Raw genomic sequence first — 12,315 nt, 5'->3', positions numbered from 1 at the left:
GTTTATTTTTTTGTCTGTTTTCTGAGACAGTCTCGCTCTGTCACTTAGGTTGGACTGCAGTGGTGCAATCTTGGCTCACTGCAACCTCCACCTCCCAGGTTCTAGCAATTCTTCTGCCTCTGCCTCCCGAGCAGCTGGGATTACAGGTGTATGCCACCATGCCTGGCTAATTTTTTTTTTTTTTTTTTTTTTTTTTTTAGTAGAGACGGGGTTTCACCATTTTAGCCAGGCTGATCTCAAACTCCTGACCTCAAGTGATCCGCCCACCTCAGCCTCTCAAAGTGCTGGGATTACAGGCGTGAGCCACCGCGCCCGGCTATTGAGAGTTTTTAGCATGAAGCCATGTTAAATTTTATCAAAGGCCTTTTCTGCATCTATTGAGATAATCATGTGGTTTTTGTCATTGGTTCTGTTTATGTGATGGATTACGTTTACTGATTTGTGTATGTTGAACCAGCTTTGCATCCCAGGGATGAAGCCGACTTGATCATGGTAGATAAGCTTTTTAATGTGCTGCTGGATTCAGTTTGCCTGTATTTTACTGAGGATTTTTGCATCAATGGTCATCAGGGATATTGGCCTGAAATTTTCATTTTTTGTTATGTCTCTGCCAGGTTTGGGTATCAGGACGATGCTGGCCTTATAAAATGAGTTAGAGAGGAGTCTCTCTTCTTCTATTGTTTGGAATAGTTTCAGAAGGAATGGTACCAGCTCCTCTTTGTACCTCTGGTAAAATCTGGCTGTGAATCTGTCCAGTCCTGGACTTTTTTTGGTTGGTAGGCTATTAATTACTGCCCAATTTCAGAACTTGTTATTGGTCTGTTCAGGCATTCGACTTCTTCCTGCTTTAGACTTGAGAGGGTGTGTGTCCAGAAATTTATCCATTTCTTGTAGATTTTCTAGTTTATTTGCATAGAGGTGTTTATAGTATTCTCTGATGGTAATTTGTATTTCTGTGGGATCAGTGGTGATATCTACTTTATCATTTTTTATTGTGTTTGATTCTTCTCTCTTTTCTTCATTAGTCTAGCAGTCTATCTATTTTGTTGATCTTTTCAAAAAAACCAGCTCCTGGATTCATTGATTTTTTTGAAGGATTTTTCATGTTTCTATCTCCTTCAGTTCTGCTCTGCTCTGATTTCTTGCCTTCTGCTAGCTTTTGAATTTGTTTGCTCTTGCTTCTCTAGTTCTTTTAAGTGTGATGTTAGGGTGTCAACTTTAGATCTTTCCTGCTTTCTCCTGTGGGCATTTAGTGCTATAAATTTCTGTCTAAACACTGCTTTAGCTGAGTCCCACAGATTCTGGTACATTGTGTCTTTGCTCTCATTGGTTTCAAAGAATTTATTTCTACCTTAATTTCATTATTTATCCAAGAATCATTCAGGAGCAGTTTTTTCAGTTTCCATGTGGTTGTGCGTTTTGAGTGAGTTTCTTAATCCTGAGTTCTAATTCGATGGCACTGTGGTCTGAGAGACTGTTATTTCCATTCTTTTGCATTTGCTAAGGAGTGTTTTACTTCCAATTATGTGGTCAATTTTAGAATAAGTGCGATGTGGTGCTGAGAAGAATGTATATTCTGTTGATTTGGGGTAGAGAGTTCTGTAGATGTCTATTAGGTCTGCTTGGTCCAGAGCTGAGTTCAAGTCCTGAATATCTTTGTTAATTTTCTGTCTCATTGATCTAATATTGACAGTGGGGTGTTAAAAGTCTCCCAGTATTATTGTGTGGGAGTCTAAGTCTCTGTGTATGTCTCTAAGAACTTGCTTTATGAATCTGGGTGGTCCTGTATTGGGTGCATATATATTTAGGATAGTTAGCTCTTCTTTTTGCATTGATCCCTTTACCATTATGTAATGCCCTCCTTTGATCTTTGTTGGTTTAAAGTCTGTTTTATCAGACAGTAGGATTGGAACCCTTGCTATTTTTGCTTTCCATTTGCTTGGTAAATCTTCCTCCATCCCTTTATTTTGAGACTATGTGTGTCTTTGCACGTGAAATGGGTCTTCTGAATACAGCACACCGATGGATTTTGACTCTTGATTGAATTTGCCAGACTGTGTCTTTTAATTGGGGTATTTAGCCTGTTTACATTTAAGGCCATTGTTATGTGTGAATTTAATCCTGTCATTATCATGCTAGCTGGTTGTTTTTGCCCATTAGTTGATGCAGTTTCTTCATAGCATCGATGGTCTTTACAATTTGGTTATGTTTTTGCAGGACTGATACTATTTGTTCCTTTCCATGTCTAGTGCTTCCTTCAGGAGCTCTTATAAGGCAGGCCTGGTGGTGACAGAATCTCTCAGCATTTGCCTGTCTGTAAAGGATTTTATTTCTCCTTCGCTTATGAAGCTTAGTTTGGCTGGATATGAAATTCTGGGTTGAAAATTCTTTTAAGAATGTTGAATATTGGCCCCCACTCTCTTCTGGCTTGTAGGGTTTCTGCAGAGAGATCTGCTGTTATTCTCTTGGGCTTCCCCCTTTGTGGGTAACCCGACCTTTCTCTCTGGCTTCCCTTAACATTTTTCCTTCATTTCAACCTTGGTGAATCTGACTATTGTGTGTCTTGGGGTTGCTCTTCTCAAGGAGTATCTTTGTGGTGTTCTCTGTATTTCCTGAATTTGAATGTTGGCTTGTCTTGCTAGGTTGGGGAAGAAGTTCTTCTAGATAATATCCTGAAGAGTGTTTTCCAACTTGGTTCCATTCTCCCCTTCACTTTCAGTTACACCAATCAAACGTAGATTTGTTCTTTTCACATAGTCCCGTATTTCTTGGAGGCTTTGTTCGTTTCTTTTCACTCTTTTTTCTCTAATCTTCTTTTCTTGCTTTATTCCTTTGAGTTGATCTTAAATCTCTGATATCCTTTCTTCTGCTTGATCAATTCAGCTATTGATAATTGTGTATGCTTCACGAAGTTCTTGTGCTGTGTTTTTCAGCTCCATCAGGTCATTTACGTTCTTCTCTAAACTGGTTATTCTAGTTAACAATTCGTCTTTTTTCAAGGTTCTTAGCTTCCTTGCATTGGGTTAGAACATGCTCCTTTAGCTCAGAGGAGTTTCTTATTATCCACCTTCTGAAGCCTACTTCTGTCAATTCGTCAAACTCATTCTCCATCCTGTTTTGTTCCCTTGCTGACGAGGAGTTGTGATCCTTTGTAGGAGAAGAGGCGTTCTGGTTTTGGGAATTTTCAGGCTTTTTTGCACTGGTTTCTCCCCATCTTCATGGATTTATCTACCTTTGGTCTTTGATGTTGGTGGCCTTCAGATGAGGTTTCTGTGTGGACATCCTTTTTGTTGATGTTGATGCTCTTCCTTTGTTAGTTTTCCTTCTACCAGTCAGGTCCCTCTGCTGCAGGTCTGCTGGAGGTCCACTCCAGACCCTGTTTGCCTGGGTATCACCAGTGGAGTATGCAGAACAGCAAAGATTGCTGCCTGTTCCTAACTCTGGAGGCTTTGTCCCAGAGGGGCACCCGCCAGATGCCAGGTGAAGCTCTCCTGTATGAGGTGTCTCTTTGTCAGGAGGCACAGGGATCAGGGACCCACTTCAGGAGGCAGTCCGTCCCTTAGCAGAACTCTAGTGCTGTGTTGGGAGAACCACTATTCTCTTCAGAGCCAGCAGGCAGGAACATTTAAGTCTGCTGAAGCTGTGCCCACAGCCACCCCTTCCCCCTGTTGCTCTGTCCCAGGGAGATGGGGTTTTATCTATAATCCCCTGACTGGGGCTGCTGCCTTTCTTTCAGAGATGCTCTGCCCAGAGAGGAGGAATCTAGTGAGGCAGTCTGGCTCCAGCGGCTTTGGGGAGCTGCAGTGTGCTCTACCCACTTGGAACTTCCTGGTGGCTCTGTTTACACTGGGAAGGAAAACCGCCTACTCAAGCCTCAGTAATGGCAGATGCTCCTCCCCCACTTCCCCCACCAAGCTCGAGCATCCCAGGTCGACTTCAGACTGCTGTGCTGGCAGCAAGAATTTCAAGCCAGTGGATCTTAGCTTGCTAGGCTCCGTGGTGGTGGGATCCGCTGAGCTAAACTGCTTGGCTCCTTGGCTTCAGCCATTGTTCTAGGGAAGTGAACAGTTCTGTATCACGGGTGTTCCAGATGCCACTGGGGTATGAAAAAGAAAAAAAAAACTCCTGCAGCTAGCTCGGTGTCTGCCCTAACCAGTGCCCAGTTTTGTGCTTGAAACCCAGGGCCATGGTGGCATAGGCACCCAAGGGAATCTCCTCGTCTATGGGTTGTGAAGACCCTGGGAAACGTGTAGTATCTGGGCCAGAATGCACCATTACAGCACAGTCCCCCTCATGGCTTCCCTTGGCTAGGGGAGGGAGTTCCCCAACCCCTTGCACTTCCCGGGTGAGGCGACATCCCACCCTGCTTCAGCTCACCCTCTGTGGGCTACACCCACTGTCTAACCAGTCCCAACGAGATGAGCCGGGTACCTCAGTTGGAAATGCAGCAATCACCCACCTTCTGCATTGATCTCACTGGGAACTGCAGACCAGAGCTGTTCCTATTTGGCCATATTGCCAGCCTCCAAATTTTTTTTAATAAAGTAGGAGCAGGTCAGGTCTGGAGGGGCTGAGAAAAGTTCTTGGTTCACAGAGTAGGGAAAATGAGCTAGGGGGACACCCCAGAACTTGTCTTTGATGTTTTTCACTGTCCCAAAATCAGCCTGAAATAGGAAGTAGCTGAGGAGTCTCAGGTCTGCCCCCACAGCGCAGACACCACAAGGAAGGAAAGAGGGCCTGGGGCTGCAGGTGCAAGTGCCAGCTGTCCCCTTGGCGGCAGCTCCACTGGCGGGCCCAGCTAGGGGAACACCACAGCTGCCTGTGCAGTGCTCTGTCCTGCTCCTCACCCTCCTGGGCATCTGTGGTGCTTAGACCCTGGGCCAGCACTTGCCCCTTCCCACCAGTCCACCTTACACCCTGGGAAGGCCCATCACCAATACAAAGATACACGTGTAGGTACACATTTAGAAATTATAATTTGATGAGTGCAGTTCAGTGACCCAGTCACCATTAACTCTGTCACTGTCCCTATTGCATCTGATACATTCAGCACTCAGCTGAATTTGTTTTCCATGAAAGGCAGATGACATGGGTGATATGAGCACCCTTCTTCCTCTCCCAGGACAGATGACTCTGCTCAATTAACTAAGACATGGTCTCCTGGGAGGCTTTCTAAATGTTGTCCTTTGAGTTCCCACCACAGTCAGAATGCAGAGGGATCCACGGTCAGAAACAAGGCCCCCATGTCATGCCCCCTGTGTCTGTGTTACAGCTGGTGAGCGACCTGCTGGAATTCTGCTTCTACACCTTCCGAGAGTCCCATGCGCTGAAGGTAGAGTTCCCCGCGATGCTGGTGGAGATCATCAGCGACCAGCTGCCCAAGGTGGAGTCAGGGAACGCCAAGCCGCTCTACTTCCACCGGAAGTGACTGCCCGCTGCCCAGAAGAACTTTGCCTTAAGTTTCCCTGTGTTGTTCCACACCTAGAAGGACCCAAGAAAACCTGTTTTTAACATGTGATGGTTGATTCACACTTGTTCAACAGTTTCTCAAATTTAAAGTCATGTCAGAGGTTTGGAGCCGGGAAAGCTGTTTTTCCGTGGATTTGGCGAGACCAGAGCAGTCTGAAGGATTCCCCACCTCCAATCCCCCAGCGCTTAGAAACATGTTCCTGTTCCTCGGGATGAAAAGCCATATCTAGTCAATAACTCTGATTTTGATATTTTCACAGATGGAAGTTTTAACTATGCCATGTAGTTTCTGGTATTGTTCGCTTGTTTTAAAAGGGTTCAAGGACTAACGAACTTTTTAAAGCTTACCCTTGGTTTGCACATAAAACGTATAGTCAATATGGGGCATTAATATTCTTTTGTTATTTAAAAAACACAAAAAAATAAAAAATATATACAGATTCCTGTTGTGTAATAACAGAACTCGTGGCATGGGGCAGCAGCTGCCTCTGAGCCCTCGCTCGTCCACGGTCTTCTGCATCACTGGTATACACACTCGTTAGCGTCCATTTCTTATTTAATTAGAATGGATAAGATGTTAAAACAAATGCCTTGGTTTGATTTCTAGTATCTATTGTGTTGGCTTTACAAATAATTTTTTGCAGTCTTTTGCTGTGCTGTACATTACTGTATGTATAAATTATGAAGGACCTGAAATAAGGTATAAGGATCTTTTGTAAATGAGACACATACAAAAAAAAATCTTTAATGGTTAATAGGATGAATGGGAAAGTATTTTTGAAAGAATTCTATTTTGCTGGAGACTATTTAAGTACTATCTTTGTCTAAACAAGGTAATTTTTTTTTGTAAAGTGCAATGTCCTGCATGCATAATGAACCGTTTACAGTGTATTTAAGAAAGGGAAAGCTGTGCCTTTTTTAGCTTCGTATCTAATTTACCATTTTACAGTCTGTTGTAAATAACCACACTGAAACCTCTTCGGTTGTCTTGAAGCCTTTCTACTTTTTCTGTACTTTTTGTTTTGTTCTTGGTCTCCCGCTTGGGGCATTTGTGGAACTCCAGCACGTTTTCTGGCTTCTGCTTCATCCTGCTCCATCGGGGAATGACACACTGCAGTGTCTGCAGCTCCTGGAAGGTGTCATTTGACAACACACGTGGGAGAGGAGGTCCTGGGAGTGCTGCAGCTTTAGGAAAGCTGCCTCATTTCCCTTTTCCTCTAGAAGCAGACCCCAGCTCTAGGAGAGTGAGACTGGGAACTTGATGGCTCAGAGAGCATCTTTTCCTCCCATTTTAGAAAATCAGATTTTCTCCTGTGGGGAAAAAAAAATTCCACGCACTCTCTCTGTTAAAGATCAGCTATTCTCTTCTGATCTTGGAAAGGGGTTCTGCACTCCTGGAACTGGTCACACGAACGCACAGATCATGGCAGGATGCGCTGGGACGGCCCATCTTGGCAAGGTTCAGTCTGAATGGCATGGAGACTGGGAGATAGAGGGGTTTTAGATTTTTAAAAGGTAGGTTTTAAAAATAAATTTTATACATAAACAGTTTTGGAGAAAAAATACAGATCATATAAGCAAGACAGTGGCACTAAAATTTTTAATTCATTCATCTGTTTGGCACTGATGCAATGTATGGCTTTTCTCTTGCCCCACATCACAAACATATGTATCTTTGGGGAAACTAACAATATGATTGCACTAAATAAACTACTTTGAATAGAGGCCAAATTAATCTTTTAAAAGTGATGATAATCATCAGGTTTACTCAGTGAAATCATATTATTTTCCAAAATCTAAAAGCTGTAGCTGGAGAAGCCCATGGCCAGGAGGAAGCAGCAATTAGATCAACACTTTTCTCCAGGGTTCACCATGCAGGCAACATTACCTTGTCTTTCAAAAGACACCTGCCTTATGCAAGGGGAAACCTGTGAAAGCTGCACTCAGAGGGAGGAGTTTTTCTTACATAATTTGCAATTTCAGGAATTTAATTTATAGGCAGATCTTTAAATACAGTCAACTTACATGCACAGCAATATGAAAGCCACACTTTGACGGTAATAAATACACAGCATGCAGACTGGGAGTTGCTAGAAAACAAATGGCTTACTTGCAAAAGCAGCTTTTAGTTCAGACTTAGTTTTTATAAAATGGGAATTCTGACTTAACCAGGTTTGGGATGGAGATGGTCTGCATCAGCTTTTTGTATTAACAAAGTTACTGGCTCTTTGTGTGTCTCCAGGTAACTTTGCTTGATTAAACAGCAAAGCCATATTCTAAATTCACTGTTGAATGCCTGTCCCAGTCCAAATTGTCTGTCTGCTCTTATTTTTGTACCATATTGCTCTTAAAAATCTTGGTTTGGTACAGTTCATAATTCACCAAAAGTTCATATAATTTAAAAAAAAACACTAAATTAGTTTAAAATGAAGCAATTTATATCTTTATGCAAAAACATGTCTGTCTTTGCAAAGGACTGTAAGCAGATTACAATAAATCCTTTACTTTAATCACCTGTTGTTTTGGAGCGAATTCATTTGAATGTCTGTAGGTACACCTGGATTTTGTGACCTCCCAAATCTTGATTGTATGCACTCTGCCTACATCCAAGATGGAGAACGTGGTTTTCATGTTCGAAAGAGTCCTATGTTAGCCACATGTTAATTCTACTCTTTGAGGACTGATTAGAGACTTGTTTTTAATACTTTTGATATCTGGTTCATTAATATACTCTGTAACCATTGGATAACTATTGCCATGTAGTTGCTAAACCCTATGTATACATTGCCTCATTTATCTTCACAACCACTTGAAAACTTACTCTGCAGAATTTGAGACTAATGTGAGTGGAGCCCCCGTCTGACTCCAAAGTTCTTCTTCTACATGGTCTCACCCTATCATCCCCCAGGACCCTTGCACCATCAAGAAGCTCAGCTCCCCATTGGCCATGATGCTTCTGACATTTCTGCAGGCTTGTCCCCTGGATTCTACTCATTAATATGGGCCACAAAGGAGCAGTAAGCAATCACCAGCTGGTTTTTAAATAGAAAACATTTCCCACAAGATAAATTAAAGTACAGTACATTTTTAGTGTGTTACTCAACTGGTGATTGTTCAAATTATTTGCTTTCAGCAAGAGAAGACTATTTGATAGTAAAACTCAACTTTGTGAAACATAACAGCTCCATTTCTGGAACAAAGCATACCCACTGAACACAGCACAGGAAGAAAATTGGGAGCACAAACTTTTGGTGTGTAAAATACTATAAGTGCAATTTTAGATTTAAAAATTTCAGAAATTTGACCTATTAGGGAACAGGGCTTTTCACAGAGAGCCCCTAACTTGAAACAAAAGCCATCTTGGGCTGGGAACCCACCCAAAGCTGGCAGGAGGCCCCTACAATGTGCACCCTTGGCTAAAGGGGGTGCCCTTTTTGAATTGAACAGACTCATTCTTGGGTCAAGTGTGACTATTTCTAACAATCTCTAGAAGTGCTCTCAGGCCCAAAGAATTCAGCCCACAGTTAGGAATCATTAGCTAAGAACTGTGTCTCTGCCACTGACACAGCCAGCCACTATATGCCAGAGCAGTTTAAAAAAAAAAAAAATTATGCCCGGTGATGTCTATATATTTAGAGGCTTGTTTGCTTCTGTATGCTGAATTTCCTCCAAGCAAATAGAAAACATTGTCCCTTTATGTACAAATCAGCTCTAACATTTTTTATAAACTCTGCAAATGTACACAGATTAAAATGACTTGATTACAAGTATCTCTGGCACTTTAATTTCAAGTCAGCCAGTTGTTACTGTAGCAATTTTCTTGGAAATAAAACAGTAGCTTCCCAAACAACACTGGGACTGGGTAAGGCACGATCTCAACATTGATCATGGACCAAGAGTGTCCAAAGCAAAGTGAACAATGGGGCAAAGTGGCAAGCAGTTAGCTGCTGCTGTATAACAAAACATCCCAAAACTTACCGGTTTAGATCAATCACCATTTAGTATTTCTCATGAGTCTATGAGTCAGCTGGGGGAAGCAGACTAGGGTGTGCTGACCTGAGCCAGGCTCGGCTGAGCTGGGATTGTTTGTATATCCGTGGTTAGCCTGCAGCTGTCTGGTCTGCAGTGGCGCTGCTCCATGTGGCCTCTCATCCTCCAACAAGCTAGCCTGGGTTTATTTTCATGGCAAAGCCAGGTCTCTAAAAAAAACCCTGGAAAGGCATATAACATTTTCCATGCCTCTGACTGAATCAAGTTTGCTCCTAGCCCATTGGCCAAAGCAAGTTGTGAGGTCAAGCCCTGAGTCAGCCTGAAAGGACTCCACAAAAGGGCATGGCTTTGGGGAGGGGTGAAAGATGAGGATCTTTAAATGTCTACCACACTAGCAGTTACTCAGATATTTTGCTGCAGCATGTATGTTGCCAGGACAGTGGTTTCCAAGTTTTCCCAAGTCTGAAAAACCCATTTATATGGATCTCCATGCCCTGAGCTAGCCTGACCGAAGGTGGATGGCAGCACCTGTGAAAATTGGCCTGGCTGGGTCTGATCCTGTTGCTCCCGGCATGGGAGCTGCTCCACCTTGCAGTGTTTCCTTAGTTGCTAAACTCCACAAGGAAGAAGAAATCCAGACACCAACGCATGGCCCTGAGCTGCCATGCATTCACTGCCCAAATTTAAAGTGCAGGTCTCTTGTTGGGCCAAAAATAGAAGTCCTTCCAATCAAGTTGATCTTCAGATAGGAAGTGTTTTCCAAGGTATTCTTCTAACCAATAGATTGAGATACTTTTAGCTACACATTTAAGGGTTAGAATGAGCTGGGCTGCCCAAATGAGGTAGCAATACATTATTGCTCAGGCCAGTCAAGGAGGAAGAGTGCTGACAAGCAACTGAGAAGACATTTGCAGAACTAGGAGTGGGAGAGCTGTTTGAGGACACACTCCCGGAATAGCATCCTCAGAGTGGACAGAGGAAAGCTATGCAGCTCAAGAAGATTCAAGAAGTCATGGAAAACATCTGGCCAATGAAAAGTAACCAGAACTGGCTTTGAGAGACTGGAAGGGAGAACTCCTAAGAAGGTGAGAAGATGCCCAGTCTGGAGGTGAATGGGAACAAAGGCAAGCCCAAGAGAGCAGGAGCCTCGAGTGGCACTGGGAAGAAGGGGAGAGGCTGAGCAATGTCGGCAAAGGACAAGAGCACAGAATGGCTTTTGGAGAAGAGATGCTGGCAGGAAGCAGGCGGTGATTTAGAGATGAGAAGGGGGACAGAAACCGACCCCCAACCGCCACTGTGTCCTGCTGCCTTGCCTTCTCTGGTCGTCTCCATTTACTAAACCCCACTTCCTACCATGTGCCCATCCAGCACAGGACATTCACTCTCCTTTAACTGTCACATCCCACAGGTTGCTTCTCCTCTTTCCATTTCACAGGCACAAACAGAACCATAAAAAGGTCAAGTAACTTACCAGAGGTCACCAAGATATAAAATAGCAAAAATAAGATTTCAAAGCAGCTTGTTTGTAATGCAACATGCACTTTTCACCACTGTATTACGTTTGTAGACCTACCATAACAAAGGACCACAAACTGGGCACCTTAAATAGAAATGCATTTTCTCCCAGTTCTGGAGGCTGGAAGTCCAAGATGGAGGCGTCAACAGGGTTGGTTCCTTCAGTGAGGGCTGAGAAAGAAGGGTCTATTCCAGGCCTCTCCCCTTGGCTTGTAGATGGCTGTCTTCTCCCTGTTTCTCTTCATGTCATCTTTCTTCTATGTGAGTCTGTCTCAGTGTCCAAATTTCCCCTTGTTTTAAGGACATCAGTCATATCAGATTAAGGCCAACCCTACTGTGCTCAGCTTAACTAGCAACATCTGCAAAGATTCTATTTCCGAATGACATCACATTCTGAGGGACTGGGGGTTAAGGACTTCAACATGTGAATTTGGGGAGTGGGAAACAATTCAACTCATAACAGCATGGCCCTGAGGACAAGATGGCACAGCAGAAAGAACATGTGACTAGCTTATTGAACCTGAGCAAGCAAGTGCTCTTCTCCATTTTCTCATCCATAAAATGGGCTAGTATCTCCTAGCTTGTGCAGTCATTGTAAGGAAAGAATGAGTTAGACATCCATCTCTGGCATGGACACCCATTGCTTTTCCCTTCCATACCCCCAACTACATGTGTGGCTGCTACTACAAAGGAAGGAAGTTGGGGCTACAGCCCCTGCAAGTCCTTTGGCTCTGTTCTCACCTGGCATCTCCTTTACAGGTGCGGGGAACACCAGTGAAGGCCCTGTGGGTGGCACCATCAGATGCAAGCCCTGCAGCCCCAGTGCCAACAAGAAATACATAGCCCGAGTGCTCTTTTTTGCCCCAAACCACCATACTGCCTCTGAATGAACACAGGCTATGGACCTGGTCTAGGCAGTCGCAGTTGGTGCCGCAGGAGCTGAGCAAGGTGGGGCTGAGGGAAGGCCAGGCAGCCTCAGCAGAGCCTGGGGAGCAGCCGCACCCATCCAGCTAAAACAGCAAAACATACTCCACCTCCTCTTCTAGGGGAAGGAAGATGATCCACCAAAGTAAGAAAACACCTCCTGATCCCATTCCTCAGTACATCCTGGGCCATGTCCAGGGGTAAGCTCCCTGCCCAGAGGCCTTGGCAGTCCTGGCCACACTGCTGTGCACGCGTCACATTCTCAGACAGAAACACCCTGCTCCCCTCTGGCACTACCCCACTCTTCCAGAGAGCCACAGGAGGGGTCTTCAGCTCTTAAGGCTACAGGAGCCTCCACAGGGCACAGCTGTGGAACTTCACTACTTGTCACCTCATCATCCTAAGGAACACAGAAGA

The 12,315-nt window shown here is 44.0% G+C and overlaps 1 protein-coding gene across 4 annotated transcripts in view; it reads left to right on the top strand.

Moving 5' to 3' along the window:
- NR3C2 (nuclear receptor subfamily 3 group C member 2) overlaps positions 1-7,982 on the top strand; it is a 358,928-nt gene extending 350,946 nt beyond the window's left edge. For all 4 annotated transcript variants that reach the window (XM_054486513.2, XM_054486512.2, XM_054486514.2 and 1 more), the window contains exon 9: positions 5,273-7,982. In XM_054486513.2, coding sequence (XP_054342488.1) covers positions 5,273-5,428 — 156 coding nt within the window. In that variant the 3' untranslated portion in view covers positions 5,429-7,982. The remainder of the gene's footprint in view (positions 1-5,272) is intronic.
- Positions 7,983-12,315: the final 4,333 nt, after the last annotated feature.

Source organism: Pongo pygmaeus, chromosome 3 (genome assembly GCF_028885625.2).
Source record: "Pongo pygmaeus isolate AG05252 chromosome 3, NHGRI_mPonPyg2-v2.0_pri, whole genome shotgun sequence".
Taxonomy (NCBI): Eukaryota; Metazoa; Chordata; class Mammalia; order Primates; family Hominidae; genus Pongo; species Pongo pygmaeus.
The sequence above is the reverse complement of the archived record's forward strand: the minus strand, read 5'-3'. Positions and strand labels throughout refer to the sequence as shown.